Source organism: Lissotriton helveticus, chromosome 1_1 (assembly GCF_964261635.1).
Source record: "Lissotriton helveticus chromosome 1_1, aLisHel1.1, whole genome shotgun sequence".
Classification (NCBI taxonomy): Eukaryota; Metazoa; Chordata; class Amphibia; order Caudata; family Salamandridae; genus Lissotriton; species Lissotriton helveticus.
This window is the reverse complement of record NC_136057.1, coordinates 473956927-473983432: the sequence shown is the minus strand read 5'-3', so window position 1 is coordinate 473983432 and position 26506 is coordinate 473956927. Positions and strand designations below refer to the sequence as shown.

Below are 26506 nucleotides of genomic sequence, written 5' to 3'. Positions count from 1 at the left end.
CAGCAGTTTTGCCAGGACTTTAGGTTCCACATTCAGCAACAAGATGGGCCTATAAGCGAGCAGCACATCTTGGGCTTGCCTGTCTTGTAGAAGACCACTATATTGGCCACACGCTGGTCATATGGAAGTTGCCCCCTATCCTAGCTTTCTTCAAACATAGAGCGAAGATATGGTACAATTTTATTGGACTTCAATGTATGCCTCCCTCACAACTGCATTTCTAACTACAGAGCTAGACACCTCTAAGACAACCTTCAAAGGCTGGCTCAACTGGGTGACATACCTGAGGGGGGCTGACACAATCGCCCTCCAGCTCTTACCATGGAAATAACCATGCAGGGACATATGGGAGGCCCTGGACAAATACCTGGACACATATGACCCGCCTTAAAATGCACCAACACAAAGCAACCACCCTGAGCATAGCATAACCCCACCCAAGGGTCTGGACAGTAGCAAGAAATAGCAAACCTCTTATATTCTCCTTCTCCTTTTTTTCTTTCTTTCCTTTTCTCACCTCCCCCTATCCTCTAAGGGGACAATTGGAAAAGGGGGTCAGCCTAGCATGAAAAATCTTTAATGTGGCACCACCAAACCAGCGACCTTTGGCTGGAAACTCTGTAACGAGAACTCTAAGACAACTGTATGTTTTATGTTTTACGTGTTTGGAAAAACAATAAAAAAATGCTGAAATCAAAAAAAGCTCTATGGGAATGCCATTCGGCCCGAGGCCTTCCCGGAGTGCACTCCTCTAATGGCTTGTGCCACTTCGTCATTTGTGAATGGGGATTCCAAATAGTCTCTATTCTCACTCAATAACGTGGGCAATTGGACATCTCTGACCATCTCCCCGTTTTCCGCTTCTGTATACACGAGCGTCGAACTGTACACCCCACGATAATAGTCTGCAAACGCGTCAGCAATGGGTTGCGGGTCTGTAATGATGCTGGAGTTTTCCCCCTGTAACTCCGGCACTAGCCTCGACCCCCAGTCCCTCCTCTCGAGCCAAGCAATCAACTTTCCGGCTTTGTCCCCATGCTCATATGTTCTACTCTGAGTGGCAAGACCACCAAACTCATCCTGCTATAATTTAAAATGGTGTAGACCCTCGGGGGTCACCGCTTGAAATACTTCCCTTTCTAGTTTTAACCCTTCCTCTTCTGTTTTTTCCAATTTGGCCTGTCGTTCCCTCTTTTTCCCCACAATCAAAGATACAGCCTCTCCCCGGAGGACAGTTTTATACGCCTCCCACAAAGTCTGTGCCGATTCTACCGTACCCTGGTTTTCTTGAAAGTACCTGTCCGTGGACTTATCTATGTTCTTCTTCGTGGTTGGGTCTCTCAAGTGCCTTGGACTAATTGGGGCTATCTTGCATGTAGTGACCTGATCAAATTCCATTTGGAGCCAAACTGGGGAATGATCCGAGATACCTCTACCCAGATGCCGCACCTCCCGAAGGGCGTGCGCCTGAGCGCCTGGGACCAGCACATACTTTATCCTGGACAGGCTATGGTGAGCGCTAGATATGTGCGTGTACTGCACGCTTCCTGGGTTTCGTGCCCGCCAATCATCTTCGAGCCCCATCGTATCCAGATAATCAGGGAGTCACCTCTACGCCGGTCTCAGCATCCGGGCGGGATGTTGGTCCAGTTCACCGTCCATTACCGCTTTGAAGTCACCCCCAAACACCAGGAGGCCAAGGGGCAAGGTCAAGAAAATGGAGCCCAGGTCATGAAACGTGTCTGACTGTTGGACAGGAGGGACATAAATGGAAACAAAGGTAGCTGTTCTCCCTTCCCACCTACCCGATATACCAATGTACCTACCCCTCTGATCGGACCATGTAACCTGGATAGTCTGGGGAAATGAGTTTTTAACCAATATGCCAACCTCCCTCGATCCTGTAGTGAATCCTGCATGCGCCACCAGCTTGTAACCCACTTTATGTAAGGCCATGCACCTGTTTCCAATGAGATGTGTCTCCTGCAAAAGTATGACGTCTGGAGAGTCTCTTCTGATAAATTGGTTAACCATCCCCCTCTTCATTTTGTCACCCAATTCGTTCACATTCCAGCTAAGCACTCTTATCCCCAATTCCTGTCTATCATTAGACCTGTATGAAAATGTCTCTTTTTGTATGATGCCAGCCCCTAGTTTTTGGACTGATGCTGATGGGTTTTCTACTCTGTTGCACTGGGGGCCCTGCTAACCAGGCCCTGGTACATGTGTTCTGACTCCTAAAACATGTGTACAATTGACTAATTCCTAACTGGTATATTTAACTTACCTTCAAGTCCCTAGTATATGGTACCCTACGTACCCAGGGCCTTTAAATTAAATATATCTCTAGTGGGATACAGCACTTATTGTGTCACCACTAAAGTGGCCATGTAAATCTGGACTCTAAGCCTATCTCAGCAGCTTCATTGGTCCATTTTAAAGCTGACATTTTGACCTGTCAAAATCACCCTTCTGACACCCTTCTCCTTTTTAACGCCTTAACTGCGGCGATTTTTCCGCCGCGGTGCGGGCGTTCTATTGAGTGGGCGGGGCTCCATCAGCCGTTGGCCGACGGCAGCACCTGCGAGGTAATGCTCCCGTCGGCCAACGTCCGACGGGAGGACGGAACGGGTTAATATTAGTGAGTCATCCTAAAGTAGGCCAGTCCTAAGGCAGGGTGCATAGCAGTTAAAAGCAGGACATATGTATTTAATGTTTTACATGTCCTTCGAGTGAGAAAGACCACCAATCTGTTTTTCACTGTAGCAAGGCTGGCTGTGCCATAGAAAAGACTTGGTTACTTTATTACACCTAAAGAAAGCTAAGTGCAGATTAGTACTAGCTAGAAACATACTTCAAACACCCATTTTTATAAGTAATTGAAATTTGCCCTAACCATTTCAGAAATAGGGACTTTAGAAGTCACTAATTTCCTGCCTAAAGCCTCTAGTAGCCCTTCTGATTTACTAATCAACTGTCACCTGGCACTATAATTAGGGTGACCAACCGTCCGTAAATTTCACGGACAGTCCGTAATTTCGGCCGTCTGTCCGTTGTCCGTGAAGGATTCTTTAACGGACGCCATTTGTCCGTCATTTTAACAGGGCACCGGTTGCCCCATCCTAAAGCCGGCTCAGCTTGCACCCACCTCCCTTCTTCACTCCGATGCTGTACCAAAGCTCCTCAGATACTCAGCAGCATTGGAGAGGCACAGCGGGATGGCAAGTTGGCAACCCTCGCACCTCCAGCCCTTGATGAGCTGTTAAGAGGTGCTTCGAAGGTGACTGAGAGGGAGGGGCTGCAGGTTCAGGAGCAGCGACATCTATTCACATGCAAACAGCCCTGAATGCATCATGTCTCTGCTATTTAGAGGGGGCTCACACATTCCATTTCTACCCAGGGCCCCAAACATCCTAGACTCGGCCAGATTACACCCCTGATTACACCAAGGCAGCATGTGCTTCTCTTCGCCGAGCTTAATTACTGTCACTAAATTGTAAGCAAACCTCGGTTCTTTAAACATGCAGTCTATAATGTAATACAATAAAGAAATGGCACAATCGCACCCACACTGATTAACAAAGTATGGAGGAAAATCAGTTCAATCAGTTCTCTTAGAGTATCTCCTGTAAGTACTGTACATCACAGTGGGGGATGGCATTTTGGACAGAGAGCCTGTCTTCTCGTTGTCTTGTGCAGGAGGGGGCAAGGAGCCCAAGATGATACTAGAATACTGCATGCCCACCCCTGTGCCCACCCTGGTGGATCCTGTTCACTCTCCTGTGATGGCTCCTGCCCTCCCCTCAGTGATGGCTCCTGTCCCCCCATGTGGTAGCTCCAGTCCACCCCCGCCTGTGATGGCTCTTGTCCCCCCATGATGTGGCTCCAGTCCACCCCCGCCTGTGATGGCTCTTGTCCCCCCATGTTGTGGCTCCAGTCCACCCCCGCCTGTGATGGCACTTGTCCCCCCATGTTGTGGCTCCAGTCCACCCCCGCCTGTGATGGCTCCTGTCCCCCCATGTTGTGGCTCCAGTCCACCCCCGCGTGTGATGGCTCCTGTCCCCCACCTGTGATGGCTCCTGTCCCCCCATGTGGTGGCTCCAGTCCACCCCCACCTGTGATGGCTCCTGTCCCCCCCATGTTTTGGCTCCAGTCCACCCCCGGCCTGTGATGGCTCTTGTCCCCCCCTGTGGTGGATCCTGTCTCCGCCCTGGGTGGCTTCTGTCCCAGTCCTGGAACGGCCCCTGCAGCGAGGGTGAAGTTCTTGATGGGCCTCTTCTCAAAATGGCTCATCTCAAAATTAATATGGAAAGGTGGGCGAGTAAGTAAGTGAAGGGATAGGTGAATGGCTGGATGAATTAGTGAAAGGGTGAATGGATGAATGAAAGATTGAATAAATGGATAATGAGAGAGGATGGATGGATTGATGAGTGAGGGGAAGGATGGAGAGAAAATGTAAATAGCTGGATGTATGGGTGGAAGGGTAGCTGGATGATGGATGAGGGGAAAGATGGATGAGGGGAAGGATGATGAATGAGGAGAAGGATGGATGGATGGATAGATGGAGGGGAAGGATGGATGGATGAGAGGAAGGATAAATGGATGGGATGGATGGATGGGTGAGGGGAAGGATGGATGATGGATGAAAGGAAGGATGGATGAGGGTAAGGATGGATGGATGAGGGGAAGGATGGATGGATGAGGGGAAGGATGGATGGATGAGGGGATGGATGGATGGATGAGGGGATGGATGGATGAGGGGAAGGATGGATGGATGAGGGGAAGGATGGATGGATGAGGGGATGGATGGATGGATGAGGGGATGGATGGATGAGGGGAAGGAAGGATGGATGGATGAGGGGAAGGATGGATGGATGAGGGGATGGATGGATGGGTGGGTGAAAGGATGGATGGATGGATGATAAGGGGAAGGATGGATGATGAGGGGAAGGATGGATGGATGGACGATGAGGGGAAGGATGGATGGATGGATGGATGGATGATGAGGGGGTGGGTGAAAGGATGGATGATGAGGGGAAGGGTGGATGGATGGATGATGAGGGGTGGGTGAAAGGATGGATGGATGGATGATGAGGGAATGGATGGATGATGAGGGGAAGGATGGATGGATGATGAGGGGATGGATGGATGGATGGATGGATGGATGATGGGTGGATGAAAGGATGGATGGAGAGTGGGTGGGTGAAAGGATGGATGGATGGATGATGAGGGAAAAGGATGGATGGATGATGAGGGTAAAGGATGGATGGATGATGAGGGGAAGGATGGATGGATGGATGGATTGATGGATGATGGGTGGGTGAAAGGATGGATGGAGAGTGGGTAGGTGAAAGGATGGATGGATGATGAGTGGGTGGGTGAAAGGATGGATGGGTGATGAGTGGGTGGGTGAAAGGATGGATGGATGGATGGATGGATGAGTGGGTGGGTGGATGGTGGGTGGGTGAAAGGATGGATCAGTGGATTGGATGGTGGGTGGGTGAAAGGATGGATGAGTGGGTGGGTGGATGGTGGGTGGGTGGGTGGATGGTTGGGTGGATGATGGGTGGGTAGGTGGATGAGTGAAATGATGGATGGATTGATGGATTGATCAGTGCAAGGGTGAATGAATGGACATATGAGTGAAAGGGTGGATGTAAGGATGGATGAGTGAGTGAAAGGGAGGGTAGATGGACAAAAGGATGAATAGATGTGTGAAGGAGTGAAATGATAGATGAATGGATGATAGGGTCAATGGATGGATTCATGAGTGGATGAGTAGATGGATGGATGGGTGGGTGGATGGATGGATGGAAGGAAGGATGGCTAAGTGAAAGGGTCAATGGAGAGAGAAAGGGAGGATGGATGGATGACTAAAAGAGTGGATGGGTGGAAGGATTAGTAAGTGAAAGGATGGCTGGATTGGTGAAAGGGTAAATGGCTGAATGGATGAGTGAATGGATGGATGGGATGAAGAGTGGATGGATAAGTGTACAGATGGATAGGGTGAAAGGGTGGATGGATGGATGGATAATGGAGGATGAGTGAAAGGATGGATGAGGGGATGGATGAAGGGATGGATGAGTGAAATGATAGATGGAAGGATACATGATGGATAGGTTTGCAAATGGTTGAATATGTTTGGAAATGGCTGGGCTTACTTATATACCATTGTGCGACCTCTGATGTGTCTGTAAAACGTACCTATTGTCCTGAAGTTTTGTCCTGAATTTTGACCTCCTGTCCTGAATTTGTGTCCTGAATTTTGACCCTTTGTCCTGAATTTTTACACTCACCGTCCTAAATTTGCACCAATGCCAGTTGGTCACCCTAACTATAATGACTCCCCAGTAGAACTAGTGAATGCCTCACAGGAAATTGAACAAATGTCCTTGGGAGGAAGAAGGTGTGACCTAGTGTTGCCTGGGAGAAGTGCCCACCAAAAGTGCAAGCTTTGAAGGGGCATCAACTCACACAGGCAGATGTAACTCGGGCTTAGAACAATATCATAATTTCTCGAATATGACCAATGCTGAAAAACAGGCCCTGAAGGAATTATCAAACAACAAGGATATCATCCTGAAACCAGCGGATAAAGGTGGGGCCACTGTGATTTTGGACCAGGTGACCTACCATGATGAGTGTATCCACTTACTCTCGGACTCCAGAACCTACCGGAAACTGGAGGAAGATCCTACTGAGAGTATCACCAGGGAGATCACCATGATGGTTGAGGAAGCCCAAATGAATTACATGAGGCGGATTTTCTTACTAACAAAAATCCGAAAATTCCATACTACTATGTCCTGCCGAAAATTCATAAAGGGGTAAGACCCCCTCCCGGTAGACCTATTGTCTCCGGGATGGGGTCCCTACTCGAACCCCTGTCACAATTTTGTGACTTTTACTTCAAACCTCTTGTTCAAAAGCGGCCCGCATACCTGAGAGACACCCTGGACATTTTGAACCTCCTGAAAGACACTCCCTTTGATCCGGGAACTGAGTTCCTCATAGGCCTCGACATAGAGGCCTTATACACTAACATTCCTCAAAGGGAAACATTACGAATGTTGGAAAACATCCTGTTTGAGGAGGAATGGCTATATCACACACCAAGAGCCTTCATACTACATCTGGCGGAAATAGCCCTAACAAAGAATTTTTTTGAGTTTGAGGGCACAATGTACCTCCAAACCCATGGCACGTCCATGGGCAGTGTTTTTGCCCCCAGTCTAGCTGGACTATATGTGGGGGCATTTGAACAACACACTGTCCTGGATACTACAGGCTCTTGGTTTTCTAACTTAAGGCTGTGGCGGAGGTATATCGACGACGCCCTGGTGATTTGGAGAGGTGATGAGGCATCTGTGTGGCGTTTCCTTGAATGGCTGAATGAGAGAAACCCCCTCCTCCATTTCACCTCGACTGTCACTAAGACCAGTCTGCCCTTTTTGGACCTGCTACTCGAACCAAGTGAGGGTGTCTTGAGAACAAGGGTTTTCCACAAACCTACGGATAAGAATGCGTTATTGGCATACTAAAGCTTTCATCCTAAATCACCAAGGGAGAACTTGCCGGTGGGCCACTTTTTTTGGATTCGCAGGAATTGCTCTGACCGTGCCGATTTTGTCACTGAAGCGAATGCCCTGACATTGAAACTAAAACAGAGGGGGTACCTGTCAAAGACTATTAAAAAAGCTAAGAAACGGGCACTAAATGCCAATCGTGAATCCCTTTTGGCGATAACTAACCGTCCTAAGACCAACAAACCTGTCTTTGTCTCCACCTTTAACACGGCATCCCAGCAGATCAGACGTCTGGTCTGGTCCTGCGTAACTGGAAGATTCTGAACACAGGTGGACTACACCTAGAGAAGCCACTTTTTTCATGCAGGCGCAGCCAAAACTTGAAGGACCTACTGGCCCACACGAGACCGAGAGTCACTAATATGATTTCGGACACCAGATCAGTGACGGGTCTTCCCAGACTAATGGGCCACACAAGATGCGGTTCCTGCAGTGTTTGTACCTTGACATCCAATACCAAACAACTGGACCTGGGCCTTCGCACCCCTTGGGAACAGAGAGCTCACACCAACTGCAATTCCCAAGGGGTGATTTACTTGATTACATGCCCCTGTGATAAGTTTTACGTGGGGATGACAAGCAGGAGGGTACGCACGAGGATTACTGAGCACCGAAGCACTATACGGTGTGGTAGAATAAACACCAGAATGACAGCCCATTTATCAGAAATGGGACACTCTGCTGATGAGCTTAGATGGACTGTCATTGAGAAACCTAATCTAGGCAGACACATGGCAGATGAATATCGCATTCTCCTACATCGAGAACAGCATTGGGTTTACCGCTTGCAGAGTCATGTCACGGGTTTGAATGATGACATCCCGCGGCAAGCATTGGGCAGGCGTTAAATCTTTCCTTTCTTCTGTCCTTTTGGTCATGGAACGTTAGTTTGGCTGTTGATTAACTAAAAACACTGAGAATCGCTTTACTTGGCACTAGGAGACCTGCTCCTTTGATGGCTGTGAATCTGTGCATATAAACAAGGGGCTCACGAGACGTCATTAGGAGCTCGTATGAATACTGTAGGTCTTCAAGGTCCCACGAGGTATGCCTGCTTCTCACACACACATATATATATATATAAATAATGTCACATATATATATAAAAAACTTTGACCTGTACATAACTTGTGCTGCTGGTACAGGTTTGCTGCTTGTTTGTGTGTTTGTGTGGATGGGGTGACTGCAGCCGTCGGTACGCCATTGTGGAGAACATACGAATGAAAGACTCGCTCTCCCAGGGCTCTTCGGGACCGCACGCACCACTGACTGACGTAGGACGCCTCCCGACGTGTTTACGGGTAGGGCGTTTCCTACGGGCGGGCGTCCTAGGCTATTTGAACTTTCCGCAACAGATCGCCAGTATCTACGCGGCGATCCAAAGACAGGCTGACAAACGAGGGGTCGTCCTCGGAACAGTAAGGAGTTACAGAGGGGATCGGGGTGCAATTATTACTTCTTACTCACTCAGCATGTGGCGTTATTCTTGCAAACGCCAAAAAATGCCTCATATATATTTTACTCACGATGACTCGCACCGTGAACATTATGAGCAGAACGTAACTACAGGCCGGGTATGAGATACTTTCTTCGTATTGTTATTCTCCCCTACTGCAGTTTGTGTTCTTGGGGCACCGACCTGCAGGACGCCATGTCGACTTTACTTCCTCAATAAACTCGGTGAGTGACTTACATGATAGTGAGTTTATGTTGCTCCTGGTGCAGCTGTTTGTGGGGCACAAATACTAATCACAAATAACGTCCGGAGACAGAGGGCGTATTCAGTAAGAGATGTAGGGTATTTTCGATTATAACATTGCATACAAGATTTTTATTTTTATTTCTTTTTACTTCATTTCATATGATACCTATGGGTGCTGGTCTTGGTATCCCTAGAGACCATGGACAAAAGATAAAGATTTTCTTTTCAGATGGAGGGGATGTAACAAATGTGATCATATTCTGTTTTCCACTCCCGTGGGGTTCTAATAATATACTCACAGGGGGTTTATTTACATTTTCAGCATATGTTTCCCATATGGTTGGGATCCCTCCATACATGCTGATTCAACTAGAATCCTATGTGATCAGTTAATTTGTACTTTGACCGAATTGCGGTGTGACCAATATTGGAACGGGCAACAACACATGTCCTGAAGAAGACCGGGGTGACCTTCGTGGCACAGTAAGTCGGTCGAAACATGTTGACAAAGGCGGTATTAGGAGGGTTGTTTTGAGAATCATGAGTTTCTCCTAAAACATTACCCATCCTCGTATTTCTTTTAATCCTGGTTGTGGAGCCTGTTAATAAAGTTTTCGTTTGGTATCCACAAACTAGTTTTAAACACTTTCCCTTTAACTGCACGTGTTGTGGACCTTTTCCAGTCACAGGGTGATATCCACTGATCATTATATGATTTATATTTTTATATGTTGTTTGGTCTCGTACATTTGTCTTGTGGTCTTTTTATGTTAAACCCCCCCTCCCTATGCTCCGTCCAGAGTAGGGCTACACCTGGGCGTATTGTAAGCAGACCCGATGATGAAGCATGTCACACACTTCGGTGTGTGAGTGAGGGCAGTATTCTCAACACAAAGGACTTTTTGTTTTGTGAATTTGTTTAGGGGCTTTCCTTTTTCCCTTTCTTCCTTCTCTTGATTTTCCTCTCCACCCCTTTATGTGTGTACAATTATTACTCAGGAGGTTTGGGGTGTGAGAGCTTTAGACACATTGACCCTCTCCCCTTATTTGTGTTAAATGAGATGTAACTCATACCCAGGCTTGCCCTTTCCATTGTCCAGGAACATAGGCTGGCACAAACCCCAGGGGGATTGGGGACCTGTTTCAGAACTGGTTTGCAGAGGGAGTTTCTCATTTCTCTAGACACATCTCAGGAGTGTGCCCAGAGCTTTGCCAATGGGAAGAAGGACTTTAGTAGATCATTGTACTCTGGGGTTGTTTAGAGCCAAATCCACAGGAAATAGTGTCAACGTGTAGGGTTGCCCTTGAGAAAGTTATCACTTTTGGCAAGGGAGTCCCCCAAACCCACGGGCTAGTGCCATGCATATATTTGGCACCCCTGGATGCCTTCTTCATAACACATTTGGACCTGTGGAAGACAGAAGAAGGTCTGCACTTGCTGTTGAACCTGTGGAGAGAAACCCCAAGGGCTGGACCTCTTGCCACTTGTATCCACGACAAAGAAGAACGGTCTCTTGGTTGGCAGCCTGTGATGTTACAGGGCCACTTCACAAAAGCCTACTTTTTCAAGAGTCTAGCTGACTAGATCCAACTGTATTTCGCGAGGACGCTGCTGGTGGCTTCTGGGAGTGGGAGTGTTAACTACCAAGTGGTGCCCACAAAGTCTTGGACTCTTGGCTGGCAATAGAGTGTACTCCACTCGCCATAAAACCGGCAAAACAGGATACTTACAAATTTTTTCAAAACTTTCTTCCAGAGAAGTAGCAGAGATCAGAACTGACAGCAAATTACTAGGCAGATTCCATTTGCCGGTTTGCCCCTCGGAAAATATCTTAACTTTGTGAAAAGTTTCTAAGGACAAACGTCGAGAGGCTTAGACTATGTTGTCACCGAACAGCATCCAACTGCTGACGAGCCCTTCTTGGACAAGGATTCTTTCCCTCTGAGTTTTCCCTCTGTCAAAAACAACCAAGTTTCCTGCCAGAGCTTAGGCGCACACTGAGGATACATACTTCACCAGGCTGCCATGGTCGTGTCTTCCTTTGGATCCAGCCTGCAGCCTAACCTGACCACGACCCATGTAAGAGTCAGAAGGTAAACGTTCCAGCAGCATGAACCTGGCCCCTGCATCCGACCGGCAGTAGCTTGCGGTCGGCTTGAACCTTTAACTAGGACCTAGTCTAGCCCGACCAGATACCACAGTTAACGCTTTGCACTTTTTTGTACTATTTTAATTTCAAACGTTTACAAGTGATATCTCCTGTTCCCCTCATCCAACTTTACTTTTTTTGCTACCTATGTGTGCATTAGATTATTTTACTCTATTATTTAAACTGCAGTGAGATTTGCATTGTGTTGTGTTTCCTACTTGTTAACTATTTTGTTACTGTTAACAACTCTACAGATTTCTCCTTAATTAAGCTTGATTGCTCTATGCTTCAGCTAACAAGAGTTGAGCTCAGGTCTAAATTATTGAGATCTGACTGGACCTAGTAAACATAAAGACATTATTACTTGAAGAGGATCACTGTCCATTTCAACTGATAATTCACTTTTCTACAGTGCCCTTTTAGGGAGAATGCATGAACAGCTTCTGGGTCCTCCTCACAAACCCTCCAGACACTTTTAGCTGAAGGCTCAGCATTTTTTATTTCAATGGCCACGCCTCATCAATCATGCTCAACAGTTGTCTGTGAGAGACAGAGAGATAGAAAGAGAGAGAGAGAGAGACTGCAAGAGTGAGAAAGAGAGCAAAATATAGAGACAGTCAGGGATCCCTCAATATCAGATTCCTCATTTCCATTTATGTGATACCCCTTTGCAATGTTCTGCTTTTGGACCATGACTCCCCTGTAGGGTACACAAATGTTTGAAAGTGCAGTTCACTACTCCTAGACTACCTGACATACTAGTTTTCCTGTTACACAATGTGACTGCAACCAGCTTATATGAATACTATTCATATTCTCTTCCCTGTGTTCCCTTTCTTGAGTTATATGTGTTAATCATTCAATCAAGAGTGAATATGTGTGATCACTAGTATGCACATTTAGATTATATTACTGTGCTCCGCAGCATGGTAATCAAGTATTGCTTGGATATATTCACAGTTTTTAAGTATTTAAATGCTGACTATTTTAATTTAAATTAAATGCTTTTTTTGTGATACGGTTCTATAAGATTGATAACTGCATCTTGTTTGTTGTTGTTGTTCAAGAGAACAGTCTTGCGGATTGAAAGTGAGCGAAAGGGCATCATGCCATTCTCTGTTAATTGTTGATTCTGAGAGTTTTAACAACAGTTAAATAAGGTCATACAAGCTGAACACAAAGAGTGAGGGACTACAGAGGAGAAGTTCATACTAAGCGACAGCCAGATCGGCCATGCAGAGACATATCATTGGTTTTAATTGAAGACTACTTGGGGGCACTTAGCTTTCACCTCTTACCTGGCTGCACTTATCAGCACAGCTGGCTTCGCACAGCAAGATTAGAAGGCTGCTATTAGATCAAGTCCAAGTCCTATTGTTCAAACAGGTATAGAGGTGTGAACTATCTCTAAAACGAAAAATAGGTTTTTATTTTTTGCTGTGCTAGAATTCGCTTACTGCTTAGAAGTAGCAGGATGGTGGTAGAATTGCTATAAATGTATAACAACAATCATGTTGAAGTATTTCCTCTTGTTCGCCCTTTTGATAAATGTGGCTGCTGCCTTTTTATTTGTCTCCATTGGAGTTACAATGTGCGCTAGATAAGGGTTTTGATTTTGAAAGTAATCTTTAAAATGTATCCGTCATGTTTTAGTGTTCTAAAGTGTGTTTATTCTTTAATGAAAGAGGTTTTGGGATTCCACCAACTATCCCTGTAAAGTCTAAAGGGACTGAAACACATATCACTCAAATATTACTCAGTGGGTTGTGGGTGGTTGCAGTATGAATGTTTTTTCTGATTCGGGCTGGCACTATGACTGAATCCTTGATGCCAGGGTGTCTAAAAAACTGATATCTGTATTACTGGAAATTTAACAAAATGAATTCAGCTCCTGTGTGGTTCATTATGCTGAAACAAGGCTACCCATATGCTCCCTGCGTAAGTGAGCACTCACAGCGTAACACACACCAATTGTATACTTGCTCCACCACTGAAGTTCACAGGGGCACAGAAATGGACAGCTGACATCTCAAGGCAATCATAAGCCTCCTGACCCAGTGGTGCCCATGTTCGGCTACCTATAGCAACAGGGCAACGTAGAGGATCTGACATTCTTACTTTGTGGCCAAACACAGCAACTCAGTAGGACCTTAAATCCATAATCAATTATGGAAATCCCTCACCTGTTGAATGTCGCACATGAAAACAATGCACAGCCACAAGGAAAAGAGCAGGGCAAGAGAAGAGGCAGGAGTTACATGGGAAAATAAAAATAATAATGTAGACTAACAGATTAGACGCTCGATGGTAGAGATACATATTTGAAGCAAGTGTACAAATACATGTAGATACATATATGTTTTACTACAGTACAAATATCACATCCCATGTTCTAATTAGCAGTGCTGCTTTGCCTGGCTGTTCTGGATCCGGGCCATAGTTTGTAGAGTAGTTAGTGTTCAATGCAAGTTGAGTTATGTGTTGTGTTTAAAATTTGTTCCATTGAGCAAATAAATATATAATGTGGACTAACAGATTTGCAGCTTCATGGTTGAGATACAGGGCGTCTTTCTTCTAATTAGAAGCACGAGGCTTAGATGGGAATACCTTAAAGAATAAGGAGCATGACAGGGAAGATGGATACGTGTTTGCTTGTCTGAATGACCAAACCAAGAATTCCTTATGGAAAAACAACAGCTAGAATCCTTATGCAGACTCACCAGAGGTTGTTGAGGAATACAATAAATATTTTAGAGTGGCACCTTGTGTCTGTTTGCTATAATTTCACAACTCTATGTGCTATAATAGGATTACAGGGAGTAGTATAGTTTTCACGATATCTTTGATGTTTTCAGACTGACATACATCAAAAAGTGCATAAGCCTGTAAAACCTGAAAACAACATGAATACATGTAATACAGGCCTCATTTGGTTCGTTGCATTGTAAGCTTTTGTGAACAAACAGTCATTCAAAGTTCAAGATGTTGTGTGTTCCCTTTGGGTTATTTTTACCAATCAGAATTTAGGCCCACATTTATTTCAATTCCTATAGCCAATAGATTTCAGGCATTGATAGATTTGGACACACAGGATTGACAAATATCCCTGGTGGAATATTGTCCTTGCGCCGTGGAAAATCTTCATGATTTTGTCCCCTCCTCTCCTATTGATATCCCAGACAATCAGCCAACTACACATAATGTTAAGGCCGATACAGACTTAAGCAATTTGAGCTGGAACGTAGCAGGCCTTCAACAGAGGCTTGGTGACCTGGACTGGCTACGCCTGATAAAGGATCAGGATATAGTTGTGTTTCAGGAGACCTGGGCTACCCAAGATCTATACATTAATGGGTTTCAATGTCACAATATTTAAGCCCCCAGTTCCAAATGTGGGCGCCCTCCGGGGGCTTATTTATTGGGATCAACATTGCTGCTGGGGGCAGCATCAAGGTCCTATCCACTAATAGTCGCAACTTTCAAGTTATATTATATAAAAGAAGAGTCTCTTTTTACTTGATTAATTTTTATAACAATGATTTTAACTCTATCCCTAATGGGAATTTTATTATGCTTTTTGATTTTATCGGCCACCTTGATTCCCAGCAAGAATCAGCAAAAATTACTGGTATTGTTTTGGGGGGTGATTTTAATGCGAAACTAATGGACAGACCAAACAGCTCAGGGTCTCACAACTCTAGCTCTACCTGTCACAGGGGCGCTGAGTTGGCCGCGTTTTTGAGCTTACATAATTTTACTGATGTCATGGACATTGTTGGAGCAAATCACGAAAATTCTTCCACCATAGATTTTTTCTTTCTATCCCTCCACCTCGCCGACCATCTAATAGAAGCCGAAGTTATTGTCACGAGCCAGGGGGACCAAAATCCCATTAGAATAGGGCTGAGTCTAGCCCCACGGCCCATGTTCACTTCAGAATGCGGGGCCAGGAATATAATACCTTCCACCGATAGCTTGAGATTAATATGGAGGGCGTAGATAATAATGATCTGTTCCAGACAGTGATAAAGGAAAACATGCATCTTATAAACTCATGTTTATCAGCCCAAGACCGACTCCTGATGCTATTCATGATTTTAATAAACTTTGCTCAGCCATAAAAATTATTTTGTGAAAACCCACTTCTCGTGTGAAGCATGACCCTAGATGGTTCAATCACAAGTGCTCTGGAGCCAACAAACAATTGTGCAGAGCCGTATCATCTGATCCAAGGTGTATTTCTGAAGTGAAATCGGCTAGGCAGAGGTACAAAACTGCGATCTCCATTCAGAAAGGGGAAATTTAAAAAAAATGCTGGGAGGCATCAGTGATAGCGGCAAACATCAGAAAAGGTGATACATTTTGGTCAGCTGTGAGGGATTTGCGATCTATGGGGCAGCTTCTTACCCCCATCAGCTGTACCATTGCGAGTGAATCCTCGGAAAAGCACTTCACAGAAATGTATGTTGCACCCTCACAAGAGGCAGCTCATTTTGAGCTAGGGCCACTAACCAGAATACAGATGACCCTATCACAGGTGGAAGAAGCAATCCCTCAGAGTGTGGGTAATAGAGCTACTGGACCAGATGGTCTACCCATTCATCTCATTAAATATAAGCCAGACTTCTGGGTGCCCCTATTTTAAATGTTTTTAACAATCTAATGTATGCTCCGCCACCCAGCTCCTGGTCCACAAGTATCATCTTACCGATTTTTAAAAAAGGGGATCGTTCCCAACCTAATTGTTATAGGGCAATCTGGCTAATTGATAACACTTCAAAATTTTAGGTAGAGTCCTATTTAATAAGATTTTAGAGTGGTCCGAGGAAAATGGAATTTTAGATCCAAAGTAAGGTATGCACCATCGAACAATGTCTTAATCTTAATTTAATCATGTGCAAATACACCATCGCGCAGGCTTCCCCAATCCGTTTAGCCTTTATGGATTTGATCTCAGCTTTTGACCTTGTTAATAGGTCAAAGCTCTGGTCTATCCTTTTGACCTATGGATTGGATGAGAACCTGGTGTATTTCTTGGCACACCTGCACAAAGATCTCAAAGCCCGGGTGAGGATTGATTGCGGGGGCGAGGTTACTGAAGCCATCGATGTGGATAGGGGAGTCAGGCAGGGTTGCGTTCTGGCCCCCCTTCTCTTCATTATCTACATTAATAGACTGAATAAAACCTTAAAATCACTAACCCAAAACATTCCAAAAATCAATGGCAACCCACTGCCCGTACTACTATACGCGGATGGCTCGGTCCTTATGGGCCGCACTCCGAATTCCCTACTAATGCTGGGCTTTGTTAACTATATGGGCAGATTAGACCTATGCACTAATTTAAGTATTTTATAATGTTGTGTGGTACAAAGAAACGCAAACATAGCTCTATATCTGTGGACAACCAGAAGCTGATGAGCACCAGTACCTTCCCTTATCTTGGGGTGGTGTTTGCTGCGAACGGCTCCTGGAGTGAGCACATGGTTCACTCCAGGAGCAAGTTCTCAAAGGCCGCAACTCAATTCTTAGCCTCCCACGCCCAAAGAGAACAGATGCCATTTTAGCCATTTAAAAAAAAAATAAGTCCCAATGTGTGCCAACAGCTACGTACGGAGCTGAGGTTTGAGGTTTCGCCAATATCACCTGCATCCAACAGGAAGAGAATAGATTTATCAGGAAGTTATTAGGCGTCCCGATCTCCACACCCCAATACACCTGTCATAAGGACCTTAACCTACATTTTATTGACGATTTTATTAGTGCCCACCCTGCCCTTTTCTGGTTATCGGTCTGGAAAAACCCAGCCGCATCTCTAACAAGAGAGATCATTAGTGATTGTTTCGGATGTGCGAGTGAAAGATATACCATGGCTCTCATGGGTGTATCAGAGCCTTTGTAGCATTAATAAGGGAAGAATCTATTCAAATCCTAGCACAGCTATGGCTGCAAATAAAAGCGAGCTTGGGAGTGCGCTCTATTCTTTATATAGAGCAGAAAGGTTTGAAAAGGAATCTAAAAAAATCCCTTGTTCATAGCATGGCCATTGAAAATCCTCCACACCCGCTGGCTAATTATATCACCCTGCCAATGAGCCACTGGGAGAGGAGCCTTCTGTTTTGTCTAAGGGCTGGCACCATTAAATTTGTATTATGTTTTCCCCTTGGTTACCACCCTGACCTTGATTGTACTCCTTGTCCGTGTGACGGCCAGAGTGGCCAATCTATTTTGCACTTTTTGTTTTTTTGCAAATACTATCTAAAGTATTTTAAGTGGCTTTTAACTCCAGATTTTAAAAAGCATATGCCCATTAGCTTGGAAACGCGTATTAAAAAGTACTCACCCTGGACAATGAAGAGTTGGTCTTTCGCAAAGGCACTTTTTTGAGAATTGCAGTTCGAGCACGTCAAATGATGTCTAACCCTTGAGCTTTTACATTATCTACTAATGGATTTTTATGAATTTAACCATTACTGTATATTGCATGGTGCTATGATTTTATCATGACTCTTTAATTTGTACATTTTAACTTATCTGTTGTTGTGTTTTGGTGCTTTTATGGATACAATGTTATCCGAATAAAGTATCTTTGAACCTTGAACCTACTTGTCAATCTTTATTTGCCAGTAGCTCTTCTTTGTGAGTGGGATCCAATGAATTGAGCCCTTGTACAATGAATGGTCGATTCCTCCCAAAATCAATTCACCACCTATTGCACTTGTTTGATCCCTAAAAAATGATGAATGTAAAAAAAAGGGTATAAGTAAACATACTTTTCATGTTTTGAAAATATTTCAGGCAGTTAAATAATAATGCTATGCTACTCAATTTCTGCTGGCCATGATCTGAAGTCTCAATGATGTGCTAGATAAAAGAACCAATGACCACTGGTGAAGTGTAGAAATTAAGCAGGGAAAAGGGGAAAACTTCACTCACTGTACATTTGGAAAACGATGTAGAAGTTTAACAAAGAAATCAAATATCTGTGGATTGAATGTTTCAATTTGCTAATTTATGCTATTGTGTTAGGGCAAGAGGCAATTATAGAGAAACATGCAGAGAAAACTAAATAAAAGAATAACATCTACTTTTCACCCCAGCCCCATTCTCCCATATCCTCTATGTAAATGCATTCATACGATTACAAATACATATTTGAAGCAACTGTTCAAATAAATGTAGACACAGATATTTATTACTACAGTGCAAATGCTAAATCCCATCTTTTTACTATTTTAAATATGTTTACATCATGTACACTGTGGACATGTATAGGTCTATGAAATATTAAAACTTGCATGACCATTTTTACAATAATTTTATATTTTTTGTTTAACATTTGTACCATGTAATTTGTATTGCTGTCTAAAACGTTTTATGACCATTGTTTTCTTTTATTTACATTAATTTTCTTTTGTGTGTTGTGCTTTGTGCTGGTAGCGTCATAACATTCCCCCATTGGTTTCTATGTGATTCTTTTACAGTATCCGTAAGTGGCCATGTGAGGTGCTTGGCCTACTCCAAGGTTTGCCTGGTTTAGGAATGAATCTGTTTGATCTGTAGTACTACTGTAGCAGATGTGGATGTGACTTTGGTGAATTGCAAGTGACTTAAGACCAGATGTGTGAAGGATTTTTGTGTTTGCAAAGGGTCTGATTCACAGAATCAGGTGATCTGCAACAGCAAACATGCTTTTTGTTATAAAAAAAATTACAAATTGTGATTCTGTAACACATTACTGAATTATAATTTGTGTTTGCGACTACACATCGAATTGGTATTTGAAAGGGGCAAGTTGAGGCATTCCTTACAAATACTGACTTGGAATGGGATTTATTAACGTTTTGTGACAAAAATCCAGTTGTATGGGATTTATTAACGTTTTGTGACAAAAATCCAGTTGTCTCGGGACCCCTTTGAGAATGTTGCAAAAAACGTGTTTAAGAGTACGCAGTGATCTCATGTTAGTTACAATTTTCATTCTCTGTAAAACGCATCCCATTTTCCTTTGCAATTTATGACCTACCTCAATATTATTCCTGAGGTAGATAGAATTGCAATTCACTATGAATTGTTTTTTTTCGAACGGACCTATTAGTACATATGTCAGTTCTTGAAAACAGAATTGATTCGAAAAAAGTCGGACCACTTTTACCAAATACATTCTTTGTACATCTAACCATTATTGTTTTATAGGCATGCTTAAGTATATGGATGTTCCTAGTTCATTTTTCTTTCCCTCCTCTAGTTTTGTAATAGATATTCCTTATTTTATGCCACTTCCCCTTTGCCACTTCTGAATTTTCACCTAAAACAAAGGCATAAACATGCGTGTGGAGTTCTACCTGCCTTTTGTGACTTGGGCCACAGGTTTTTTTTATCAACTACGGCATGTGCATCTATGGGTTTTTTTTATTTCACTATTTACCAACCAAACTCAGCTACCTCCTTTGTATAATGGTTACCTATGCACTCTCCCTTCTGATTTACATTCCGAAATGCATTCATGTTACTGCTTTGTTTAGATGTGTGTTTTATTCGCATTGCCTTCTAGCTTTTCCTGAAAACATGGTTTAGAACAATTTAAAGAGTACCTGTGGAGTTAAAGCACAGGTAGATTATCCAAATGCCAACCTGTTTAAATGGAAAGAAAACACAGGTTCCTCCACCAGTTTTTGATCCATAATCTTATCAAATACTGGAACAGCACCGGCTACTGCAAGTGATGGGTATCCGAGGCCAAGCACCCCATCAAACTGCGCAAGGGCAAAGGTCATGCCGGGCTCTAGAATAGACTCGCCAAAATCTTGATCTTTTATGGAGAGGTTGTGGATCTGTTAAATTAAAAAAACAAGAAAGACATGTGAAAATCAAAATATTTTGACACCTCACCTGACATCCGTCAAGTACACACCTTTGGGGTATCTAAGCTGCAGGATAATCACCTCCTGAGCCGCTGATATGGAAGGATAGTTTTTACCAACAATGTGGACAAGTTTCTGCAGCAGGGTAATAACTCCATTGGGATGTTTTACAAACACTGGGGTAAATAGAAATCCATTGCAATTATTGTGGGCATTGAGATGTTACTTAAAAGTGTATCCCTCCCACTTGGACTCAATCAAGCAAGGCATTGAATACTACAAATGTTCCATCATTAGCTGGTCTTGGTCAGCATTAGCCGACTTGGTCAGATCACCTGTTGGTTCCGTTCTCTATTCCCAGTTCAGAAACGGCCAAAGCAATTAGAGCTCCAGTCAATTCTACCAGATAAAGGGGTAAACAGTGGTGTAACATAGGGCCCCATAGCTCCGATGTGAGGGGGGCCTGAGCTCCAGGGTGCTCCCTCAGAACTGTACCCTGGCCTGAGAGCTCCTGACTCAGCATAGGGGCCCCTCCATGTACTTTGCAGGGGGGCCTCCTCGAGTTTCGTTATGCCACTGGGGCTAAACTGATATTATAAACTAGGAAGCAGTTCTGGACAAGTCCGCTCCTAGGTTAGAGGGTGATATTTTTGCCTCTTATAATAAATGGATACATTTAACATTAGGTACGCTAGTTCCTAAGAATGCTTGCAAACGTTCCCGAGCTAGAACTAATGCTAAATGCTTCTCACCTGAGATAAAAGAGCTGACAATAGAAAGCAAACAATATGAAATAAAATGGAGACATCAATATGATGAGGTCAGTAAAGTAATTCACAAGAAAGCTCAAACGAAGTATCGGTATGCAATCTGCAAAGCCAGGTTAAAAGACTTTGCCAATAGGATTGGCCAGTCCCTACATTCCTCAAAAGAAATATACACCAATGTAAACTTATTTTCAAGACCTAATATTACTGAAGTGGGTCCCCCTTCTGCTAAGGAATGGTGTGAGCAGCTGGCCAATTGTTTTTGGGGAAAAGTCAGGCTTATCTATGACTCCCTATCAAGAGCATCAGACCCCCCTATTATAGCCCACAACAGAATGGAAGTTAAGAAGTCAATGGTGGAACTCTTAACTTTCCCAAAACTGAGTAAAAACTATGGGGCATATTATCAAGGGATTTATCTCCGCTTTTTTGGCTTTAAAAGCCAAGAAAGCAGAGATAAAATGATCTCCCTATCAGCAACAGGGTGCTAACACGCAAATTTGCATGTTAGCACCCTTTTTCTCTACGCTTTCCCTTGCATCTCTAATGAGATGCAAAGGGGGCGTTCCAGAGAAAAATAATAGGAGAAATGTTGTTAAGCGACATTTCTCCTATTATCAAGGATTTCGCTAACCCTGATAGTGATAAAAAAAAAGCAGCGCTAACCGCGGTTAGCACTGCTTTTTTTACACCTGGTATTTTCCTGACTTAGCCATGATATCCTATGGAAGGTGGATATCAGGGCTAAGTTTGTGAGCCCCTATCATCAAGCTAACGCCAAACTTCGAGAGATTATCATTGGTTTTCCCGCGATAATCTCTCATTTGGCAGTTAGCGCGAGGATTTTTATCACTTCTGAGATAAACCTTGCTAATAGCAAGTTATCTCTGCGATAATTTCCGGCGATGCTTAGCGTTAAAAATTCGTTACTAAGCATCGTTAGCGATAAATATCGCTCATCGTTGGTAATATGCCCCTATGTTTTAAGGGCAGCAAATACAGGAAGTCAAGACTGAACCCAGCCCCCATAGACATTCTGGTAAAAGGAAGTGAGGACATCGTATCGGCTTTTATGGTCATTTACAATTTATCTCTAGAGAGGAGAGATGTTCCTAATACTTGGACACATGTGATCTTTCGCCCTTTGCTGAAGAAGCAGATAATTACAGACACATTTTGTTACTCCGAGAAGTTAGTAAAATCCTGGTAAAATTGTTAAACGGTGTCCTTTATATCTTCCTGGATTTTAACAGCTTACTGCACCAGACACAGACTGGTTTTCAAACTGGCTGCAGTACAGAGGCAGCTCTTTCATTGTCCATTGAGGACATTAAAAGATGGTGGACCAGGGTTGGTCAGCTGTGCTCATCCTTTTGAGATTGAGCACAGTGTTTGATATGGTTTCCCATTCAATCCTATATCCGAGGTTAGAAAGACTGGAATTACAGACATGACATTAACATGGTTAACCTTGTTGCTAGTAAAAAAGGAGCTTTCAAGTCAGTGAAGGTTTTTTCCCATTGGAGACACATCAGCTTGAATGTGGAGTGCCGTATGGCTCCTCCTTGAGCTTGACACTTTTTAATGTGTATGTCTGCCTGTTATTAGACATAATTTGTTCTTCAAGCTTTACGATGGTGTCATACGTGGAAAAACACTTAGGTTATTGTCTCCCCATCACCCAACTGGGATCAAACCCCTGGAAAACATACTACTTGTCTGGAGCAGGTGGCTAGTTTTATGGCAACTATTTATCTCAAGCTCAATGGGGAGGAAAGAGAGGTAACGGTGATGGGAAATATTCCCTCACTCTGGGATAAATTCCTCTGGCACCTATATCTGGGGGACCACCCTTCCCCCAGACCAGAAGTAAAGAGCCTAAGAGTTATCTTAGATAGGGATTTTACTATGAGCTCCCAGGCAAGGAAAGTTGCAGGTACCTGCTTTGTTCTCTTAAGAACGCTTAGGAAGAAGAGCAAACAGATCCCTATTGAATGTTGGAGGACAGTGGTCCAGGTACTGATACTTTCCCACCTTGATTGTGGCAACTCTCACATTATCAGGAAGTTATAAGTCATTCAGAATGCTGCTGATTGAGCTCTGCTGGGGTTGCCTAGCATGCAATCAGCACGCCTGACCCTTGTCCATCTTCATTGGCTGCCTATAAGCAAAAGAGTACAATCCAAGGCCTTATGTATTGCCCACAGAATCAAACATTCCGCTGGCCCTCGTCCACTTCGGCATCTCATTACTCCATACAATGCCCGAAGAAAGCTTAGATCAAATAATCTCTTTCTTTTTAACCGCCCTAGTGTTATGTTTCATATAGGTATCCCAGTATAGGCTCAGGTAGTCACCTAACCTTTTACCCATCTTTTACCTTCTCCTCTACCATTACACTACATAATGGTTCTTGGGACTGACCTTTTACCTAGTTAGATACTGCTTACAGGACGTAAGGTTTTCCCTGAAAACTAGCCTCATCCATTATGCATGAGGATTTTTGGAAACTGATCAGGACTACCATAATATCTATGTATAAGGGTCATTCCTTCCATCATCCTAAGTCCGAGATGACACAGCAAGGTAGAACCCCTGAGGGTGCCATGTTCGGTATATAAACACCACATCTTGCTGAGATAGTCACGCCAGCACACCAGTCTGACAACCGTTGCGGGGAGGCCAACTCGAGACCAAGACAGATTCCCACAGTCTCTCACTTCAGGTAATGGTGTTGACTTTATCCTAGGGGGATTCCTGGCTTTTTCACCTACATACATGCTAGGTACACTTAGGTAAATCTAGTTACGGTTGCATCGAAGAAGTATGCATTTTACTATCATGTATTTTATATACTTGCCTGTATTCATTGTTTAAGCAAGATGGTAGAAATCTACCATCCTTTTACTCTGTTAGTGCTTCTAATCATTTAAATCTGTTTATGTCTAATGGTTGTTTCAGCACACATATTTTACACTAGAATGACGCTGGTTCAATAAATGATTACTGGAAAACGTCCCCACTCTTCATTCTGTGTATCTCTCTGAGACAAAGTGGCACGAGTGACTGAGCGAAAAGTGTTGCACTGTTTCCACGATCCTGAGGGATCAGGGTTGTCATGTTCCATAGTTGCCAATAACTATTCTCTCTTTGGTAAGAGGGGTTTCTAGTGGCACTGTGAGCTAGCTGGTATACAGGCTAACATACCCGGTGGGTGTGTCTAGAATCAGTCCGGATATTAATCCTACAGTATATGTTGTCTAAACGCGCAGTTCCTATGTAGGTTTATAGGAACTACATGACATGGCGCCCTACATTGGTTTGGTACTTATTTAACAGTCAAATTTGAGTAGTTTATTCGTGCCTTTCTCAGAGACCCCCACTCGCATTTCCCTAGAGACTTCTGGAGTGGGAGGGAACTATCCGCCACAGCTGAGTAGGCATATCCTATGTATTGGCTGAAGTTTTTATCAAGCTTGAAGGACAAACAGTTCCTATTGTGCAGAAAACCATTATCTCAGTTCCCTTGAAACCTTTTCGACAATGACTGAAGAAAGAGATGCTGTCCCGGCATTACGTGCAGGTGCAGGAGTTGAGGAAGTACTAGAAGGGGAAATAAAACATTTCCAAAAATGTTGGAGCTGCCCTTACTATAAAACTAGCTGACTATGGAGCCTCAGCTAGGGGTGGGACAGTCACATTCATGATTGAGGCACACAAATCATATAGAGCAGAGGTATTCTATTCTTGGGTTAAATTTCCACCAGCAGATGCACAATCAAAGACATTTCATTCTTACACTGAAGATGAAATACCAGATGAATAGTGTCCGTATGAGGACATTGAAGTTCGGCTCACCTACCAGGAGTGCATAAACTGATTTAAAGACGCTCTCCCGGGGGGGGGGCAAGATGGCTGCAGGGTAGGCCGCTCTCCATTGTTGCTCCCACCTGCTGCTCTACATCGTCGCTCCCACCTGCCGCCAGCCTAATAGCACAATCCTCGGTGAGCAACGTCATGGAGGCAGTGGCAGATATGGCGGAGACCCCTACTAAGGGGGGGTCCACGAACCAAGAGAAGCGGAGCCACGATTGATGCCTGCGGGCCGTGAATTGTCCCGGGGTGTAGATGACGACGGAGATGGTGAGGATGCGACCACCCGCTAGCTGGGAAGAGCAAGTGCCGGAGGCTACGACCTGAGAACACCAGTGAGCAACAGACTGCGAACGAAGAGCCTTGGTGGAACTGAGACCGGCAGAGCAGCAGGGGAGGGTTCACCGGAGTTTAAAGCTGGGGCGGTTCTTGGGCCTGCATGGCCTCGGGCCTTGTGTGATTCCAGGGAGGTGCCCTGGACTCTGCAGACTGACGTTGCTGCTGGGCTGTTGGGATCCACCTAGAGGTGAGCAGCATGAACTGAAGCTAGGAAGTGGAAGGGAGGCCACCGCAGAGATGATCTGGCGCTCCCCCACTGGGCCCCGGCCTTAGAAGGACTAAATCAGAACCATCTTGACCCTCGGCCCCGTACAGGTGTAGCAACGAGACCACCCAAGGGAGCTGCATTTCTGGGGCCTCGCGGAACTAGCCGGGGCAGAGGCGGAACTGCGTGCCTCCCTAGATTACATCCACAGCAGCTGCAGCACCTGGGTGTGGCTTGGTGGAGGGATCGGGGCTCTGGGCCCTAGGCTGAATAGCAGAGCCGTATAGTATAGTGGCGTGGACCTGACCGGTCCCAGTAAAGGGTTGCTTGTCTAGGCCCCGACGGTCCTAAACGGCGACAGCCGAGAGCGTCTGGGGTCCCCACGGCGTGGTTCGTAGGGTGAAGCGGTGCACCAATACAGTGAGCATATCTAAATCGCAGAGATAATCGGACATACGAACCAGCGGATGAGAAGCAGAGCCACCTCTCCACCTGCGAAACGCTAAAGAGCGAGAGGGCGGACGAAGGGCCCAAGAAGCGACCTGGGAATTACAGGCCTCACACTGGGGCCTAAAGAACAGGCCCTAGAGACACAGCGCAGACGCAGATAGTAAGGGAAATGGGGAACGATCAGGACCACCGGTCGTGTGAAGAAAGACTGCACCCTTAAAGACATGCTAACACGGCCCACGGGCAGCAGCACAATGGAAGCTCCATTTACTGAGGAGGCGCGGCGAGCGTTAGGGGTCAGCCTACAGAAAAGCCTGTGACCCAGGCTCTCATGGAATCAATGTTTATGTCACAGAAAGAAGACCTGCAAAAGGTCAAGAAAGACCTCACACTAGAGATTAAAGAGATCAGAAGGGACACAGACGTGCTTGGAGATAGAGCTGCGGCACTAGAAGGCAAATGAGGCAATCGAGATGAAGAAACTGAGGCACTGATACAGGTGGTTATCCGCCTCCAAGAGCAGCAGACTTACAGTCGCACCTGGAAGACCTCAAGAACCATTCCTGAAGG

The 26506-nt window shown here is 44.6% G+C and overlaps 1 protein-coding gene across 2 annotated transcripts in view; it reads right to left on the bottom strand.

The window, feature by feature from the left end:
- Positions 1-26506, bottom strand: part of LOC144811986 (cathepsin E-B-like) — a 461737-nt gene that overhangs the window by 65970 nt on the left and 369261 nt on the right. For both annotated transcript variants that reach the window (XM_078673901.1, XM_078673900.1), the window contains 2 exons: positions 20073-20272; positions 18045-18167 (listed from right to left, as the gene is read on the bottom strand). In XM_078673901.1, coding sequence (XP_078530027.1) covers positions 18045-18167; positions 20073-20272 — 323 coding nt within the window. The remainder of the gene's footprint in view (positions 1-18044; positions 18168-20072; positions 20273-26506) is intronic.